Genomic DNA, 6832 nt, shown 5'->3' with positions numbered 1-6832 from the left:
ACTTACATTAGGCAAGAACAAAAAAGCATGGGAATACATCACATAAAAAGCATTGAAACTTTCATTAAACGTTATTAGAAAAAAAGCTTGAAAACCAGATCTTGTAGACATTATTAGTGATAGTACACAGAAATATATAGGCCTAATACCAAAACTGTCCCAGAATGCAGACCTGCAAGGCTGCAAGTCAGGAATACCAGGTTCAAGTTGTACAGGTTACAGTACACTATCTAGATGAGATGACAGTGTCAGCCAGGCAGCCAATAGGGTTTCAGTAGAGCTGGAGGCAACTTTATAGATAGTTAAATACAAGCCCTTTGCTAGGCAGTGGACACAAACACTTGTTTCAACGTTTCTGTTGTGACCTTTTTGCCTAAACGTCTGAGAAGTTTTACCTGACAACGTTAGATTTGAATAATATCCTTCACTTGACCCAGGAAAATGACAGGTAAGACAACCATTTTATTAGATTTCAATTAGGCAATTATAGGTAAAGACCACAGGTTCATGTTTAAATTTATTAGGCTACATCAAATTCGTGCTGGAAACTATAACCTATATATTTTTTGCACAGCTATCGTTATTGCCAAATATTCGAGACAAAAATGTAGGTTTAATCTGGTTTGGTTTTACTTTCACTTTGTCCAACTCACTGATGTCTTGTCATGTCTGAGTAATGTAAAATAGTAAAATAAAGGAAAAAAGAAAGAAGGATAGTTATTTAGCCTATAGGCTCCCACATTTAAATAAAATTAGTTTATTTGTTATTATTTGTACATTATTTGTCAATTAATAAACAATAATTTAAATTGATTGATTGCTGAAAATAGCAGTGTTGGCAAATAGGAAAAAAAAGAGAGATTTTTTTAGGTAAACTTTGTAATGCCACTCTAGAAAACAAAGTGTTGCATTGTGGGTTTGCCTTTTTTATGTCAATCAATTAGGGCACCTTAAAGGTAGTGTAGCCTAAAGTGATATTGTTTGGTTAAAACACAAAGATGTTAGTTAAAAGGTTAAATCACTACATTCTGAAAGTAACCATTGTGTTTGTTCAGTAACAGAGATGGTCTCACTGTCTCTCCAGCACTTTATTAATAAACAGAAAATACAGTCAGGTAGGCCTATAGGCAATCAGGAGAGAGTAGCTATATTTATAAGCTTAAAATGTTATAGTGTTTGTCATTTCTTTATGGCTCTATGATCTCTTACAATTCCATTTGTTTAATGACTAAACAAGTGGAATTGAAATAGATGCCATAAAGAAATGAGCAGACAAACTTTAATCTGTATCCTGGTCCTGATTAGATAAAGATTGGTTTCAGTTTCTGAAAATGCATTTTGTGTTTAATAAAAAGCTGGAGAGACATAGAGACTCATTTCTGCAACAAACACTATATAGCAATGAGTAATATCACAATACGTAGCTTTTTAACACTTATTTTATTAAGACAAATCACTCACACTACCTGTAAAGGTGTGTGTAAATATACGTAGGCATTTTTACCCTCTATCATCCCCTATGTTGTGACTCAGGAAGTGCATGTGTGCCGTGTGTGTGGGGGGGGGGGGGGGAGTAGCAGTTTTATAATGAAAGCGCGATGAGAATGGAATCTGAAAAAGGTACATCTTGACCACAGAAATATAGGCTACCAATTTAAATGTTTTGTACAAGTATAGCAAAAGTAAGTGATTGTATAGGCCTACAAGAGCTGTCAGTTCAAAACCTGAAGCGGGCTGTTGTTATAATAGGCTACCACCACTGATTTGAAATATCTGGGGTGTGGCACAGTGGCAGTACTTCCTAGGCTTACTTGGAGTTTCACACGACTGGTCACAGCCTACAGGTAGCTCAGAGCATTTCATTCTCCATGATGTAAATTATTACAAGCTTGACAGAAAAAAAGACACAAAATGCTTAGCTATTTTTCACATTTTAAGCTGAAGTTTATCAATTAGACTCAACAGGGTGTAAATGTTTTATGGATTGATTTATGTCTTATTTATCTGGGGGGGGGGGGGGGGGGGAGGTTCAGTACAATTTAGAGACACAGGAATCTCTAAATTGCAGAGTGGCTAGATGACTAATTGCTACACAAGAAAGTGAAAATGGGTATTGTGCCTCAAGCTGTTCTTTTCTCTCTCTCTCTCTCTCTCTCTCTCTCTCTCTCTCTCTCTCTCTCTCTCTCTCTCTCTCTCTCTCCCCCCCCCCCCCCCCCCTAGATAAACTTATCAAGATCCGGAGTAAATTTGTAGATAAAATATCACTTGCAAACCTCAAGCAGCTCCTGGATGACCTCTTGGAGGATAAGTGCTTAAACGATGGCGAGAAAGACTCAATACTTGAGGAGAACTCTGCCAGAGCGGACAGGGCACGTTGTCTCGTTGACATTCTTAAGAAGAAAGGAAACAGGTCTGCTAACTCACTCATCACTCATCTTGAGGAGAGAGACCCTGAACTGTTCTCAGAGCTGGGTCTGTCCTCAGCAGCAGAGCAACCAGCTCAGAAAGGTCAGTTCAGGCCTGTGTTTGTTTTTTAACCAAGAAAAGATGTATGCTTTTCAGTTACGTGTATACTATAGCATTGTAGGTCTTTCAAGTAGCCTGCACGCTTTACTTGATTATTTCCAATTTCCAGTACTTTTACATACTTCTACTCCACTATGTCTCAGAGCCAAAATGTGTACTTTTACTTCGCTACAATCATTTGAAAACTTTACTAGTTACTTTGACGATTTTAATTTTGATTAGAAAACATACATTAACCACTTCAACCATATACATTTCGGCCATTTGAAATGTATATGGTTGAGAAGCTCGTATTGTGAGCTTGCAGATCTGCTATTTTCAATAGATTTTGTACACATTTTGAACACTAGCATGTCTGAAGTAAAATCAGACACAAGTAGCATGTGCTTAAATTCACATTTAGATTTTTTTTAAGATGTCAAAAATGTCTGAGATGATAGAATGATGATGGTCATGGAAGGGGAACCTTCTGAAAGCTTCATGGGCTCAAAGATAATCAAAGAAACGGTCAAAATGACCTCTCAGACATGCTAGTGTTAAATGGGACATTCTGCAATACGAGTACTTTTACTTTTGGTACATTTTTGATGCCAATGCTTTTGTACTTTTTTTTGGTACATTTTCAATTCCGTATACTTTTACTTGTAACGAAGTAGTTGTAAATTGCAGTATTGGTACTTTTTACTTAAGTAAAACAATTGAGTCCTTTTTTTCCGCCACTGATGCTAAACTTGTGTGATTTCCAGCTGTGCAACAAGTGTCCCAGGATGCATCGGGTAGTGAAATGGCCCCGGCGATCTCTGAGCCTGAGTCCATGGATGTGGTGGACTCCACCACATCCATGGCGGATCACCAGTTTGACACCCCTGTGGTGGAGGGTTGTGAGATGCCCCTCAAACTCCTCCCTAGCACTGATGTGTTTAAGAAGGAGAAACTAAACAATCCAAACGTAATTATTATGTCATTCTAACAATACAAAAGTGAAGGTCACATAACACAATTAAGACTCTGCTGTACAATAATAATAATAATAATAATAATGTTTTCTTCACAGATTTACCATGTGCGTGAGAAGTCCTCTAGGAAGCGCCTGGCCTTATTAATCACTAATGTGGAGTTTGATTTGGCTCAGATGAAGAGGAATGGTGCTGAGAAAGATGAGGAGAACATGTTTATGTTGCTCAATGAGTTGGGATACAGTGTGGAGAAACACAGAAATCTCAGTGGCAAGGTACTGTATAGTTATTTACTGTAGTTATTTCTCCAGTTGAAGGATTCTACAATTTGGTGATTAATTGATTGATTCAATGTTTTGTCACAGGAGATGGACCAGACTGTCAAGAAGTTTTCGCAAGATCCGCGTCTCCCTGACACAGACAGCGTTTTTGTCGTCATCATGTCTCATGGGAATTTAGGAGTCATCAAAGGCGTCCACTGGACACCGGGAAACAATGACGTTTTCCCAATTGAAAATCTCTACACGCACTTGAACACACAGAACTGCCCGGCTCTGCTGGACAAACCCAAAGTTATCATCATCCAGGCCTGCAGAGGAGGTGATGCTCTGCTTACAATAGGAATGTCCTTGAAGTTGCGCTGCCTTCAATGTTTTCCTATACCTATTGTCCTGGTGTTATTTAATTCAGGCTTGTTGGCTTTCAGTGAGTGAAGTTAAAAATAAGACCCTCTTGTTTCAGTGGTGGATGGATCCGCAAAAGTGCATGATGGTGACATTGGCACTGATGCATACCTTGACACAGAAGGCATAGAGGAGGATGGATTTCGACGGGCACACAAAGAAAAGGACTTCATCTCCCTCCTTTCAAGCACCCCATGTGAGTGTGCCTCGATCAACATTTAATAGTTAAAATGGGAGGGGGGGGGGGAGGAATATGTTTTAATTAAAAGAGCTCTGTAAATGAAATCCTAGAGATGGTACTTAACTACTTTAAAAACATGTACTGTATGTGACATCCATTCTATTATTTCTATCCTGCAGATACGGTTTCATACAGACATCATGTGACAGGATCCTTTCTAATCAAGTACATTTCTGAGATATTCCACAAGTCAGCCCATGAGGAACACATTGAGGAACTGTTCATGAAGGCAAGTGTTGCAATTGACTAAAATTTCACTGCGTTGCATTGTGATCTACCTAACAGCAAGGATGAACAATAATTGAGTGTATTGATGATTGATTGATTGATTGAAAATTGTATTAACAGTTTGTAGAATGGGTATTGGGTACAGTTCAATGAAAGTACAGGTCAATACAAAATCTGCTAAGAGGATAAACCCAGAAATAGCACTAAGACTTGGTTACATAAGGGTCCTCCATTTTCAATTCACCAGAGAAATAAATGCACATGCAAATGCATGTATGATCTGCTCTATTGCCTAACGATGGCCTACTGTACCTTTTAATAATACTATTTTAACCCCACCACAGGTCATGAGAAGCTTTGAATCCATGCCGTTTGAAAGCATAAGACAGATGCCCACCAAAGACAGATGCACTTTGACAAAACACTTCTACCTCTTCCCAGGCTACTGAGACACCACTGTTTAAACAGAAAGCTTTGAAGTGGAATATCATACTGATTTAGATTTGTAAAATACGTGAAACGATTGAAGAGGCTACAGTAGCTAGCTATACATTATATAACCCTGCACTGTACTTTTCCCCAGTTTATAGTGGGGGGGAGAAAGTATAGTTCAACAGACCTATTTTAGATTTTTGAAAACTATACAAAATATTCTAAGAATTGAATTCCAACAAATGTATGGGGATTTCGGGAAGTATGATTATAATACGAAATGATATGAAAATAATGTATTTATGCATTTTATTTACATTATTATATAAAAGTAAAGGCAGCATTTTGAATTATACTGCTTTTAGGCCAGAGAGCTTTTAGTTCAGAGAGTTTAGCATTTATTTGAACCTTTATACCAGCATGTATAAATGTATGTGTAAACGAGTCTGTTTGATGAGGGCTAGGTGCACAGAAAAATGACATACCAAAAATCGCAATTGTTGCCAAAAAAAGATTTTCTCAAAAAGGTTTCCAAAAATAATGTTATAAAAATGTTATGTAATTTCTCAGGAAAAATATTTCACACAAAAAAATTACTTCCCAAAATGAAAATGACAAACTTACATTGTATGCTTCAATTCAAGCACCCAGTCTCTCTGGACATTAAGTCCTAACACTGTCCTATAGGGCAAAGCTTCCCGCATGGTGCCCCTTCTCTCTCCATGTCTCACAATGGACTGACTACCTCCATTCAAAACCAGGCCTCTGACTAGTGGCCCAAACCCCATCTGTCTAGAGACAGGTTTCCCCAAAGTATTCACTTGCAAATCTAGTGAACATGTAACACAGAAAACATTTCCCAAGCTTTACAGTAGCCTTGTCAATCCTAAAGTAATTAACAACCCAGGTTTTAAACAACCTGACTCTTTGCAATCATACTAAATAGTATGCATTGCCAGACATATGCACCCCTGTACAATGGTGCAACCCAATTTGAATCCTCCACCTATAAAACGAGCAGTGGATTCAGTGGTGACACTTTTGTGAAACTTTGACCAGGAAATGAGGATGGTGTGAGTAGGGTGTGTTTGACAATATAGTAATGATACTTAAACTGGTGGACTTTGAAAGGAATAAAAGTATGTTTAACCAACCAATTGTCTCTGTCCCATTTATGAAATGAAATGAATGAATATATGCATATAAAACTGTAGAACAAGTCAAGACCAACTGATTGCTAACTTAGCCGGCATAGTTAGCAAACCGTGTTTGATAATGCAGACCATGGACTCTGACAGAAAATATGGAGAATAAAACAGGTTAAGGAGAATTTATTGTAATACTGACATGTGGGAATGTTGAGTATGAAATGAGGTTATGATAAACAGAAAATGAAATACAATTAAACATGTGTGGCTGAAGAGGAAAAGTGAGAAAGCAGTCTGTCTTTATCACAAGGCTACAGTAGCTATACATTATATAACCCACACTGTACTTTTTCCCAGTTTATAGTGGGGGGGGGGAGAAAGTATAGTTCACAACAGACCTATTTTAGATTTTTGAAAACTATACAAAATATTCTAAGAATTTAATTCCAATAAGGTTATGGGGATTTCGGGAAGTATGATTATAATACGAAATGATATGAAAATAATGTATTTATGCATTTTATTTACATTATATAAAAGTAAAGGCAGCATTTTGAATTATACTGCTTTTAGGCCAGAGAGCTTTTAGTTCAGAGAGTTTAGCATTTATTTGAACCT

At 37.5% G+C, this 6832-nt stretch overlaps 1 protein-coding gene across 1 annotated transcript; it reads left to right on the top strand.

Moving 5' to 3' along the window:
- The first annotated feature begins 343 nt into the window (after positions 1-343).
- On the top strand, positions 344-6547 carry LOC310864689 (caspase a-like). Its single transcript, XM_083773394.1, is given in 11 exon segments — positions 344-448; positions 2221-2479; positions 2481-2524; positions 3273-3349; positions 3404-3475; positions 3581-3757; positions 3848-4082; positions 4224-4361; positions 4526-4635; positions 4979-5165; positions 6525-6547. Coding segments are annotated over 10 exon segments (1224 nt in total). The 5' UTR covers positions 344-441; the 3' UTR covers positions 5084-5165; positions 6525-6547.
- Positions 6548-6832: the final 285 nt, after the last annotated feature.

This window comes from Protomyctophum parallelum (genome assembly GCF_964188405.1).
Source record: "Protomyctophum parallelum genome assembly, chromosome: 9".
Classification (NCBI taxonomy): Eukaryota; Metazoa; Chordata; class Actinopteri; order Myctophiformes; family Myctophidae; genus Protomyctophum; species Protomyctophum parallelum.
Note: the sequence above shows the minus strand (reverse complement) of the source record. Positions and strands in the feature narration are given on the sequence as shown.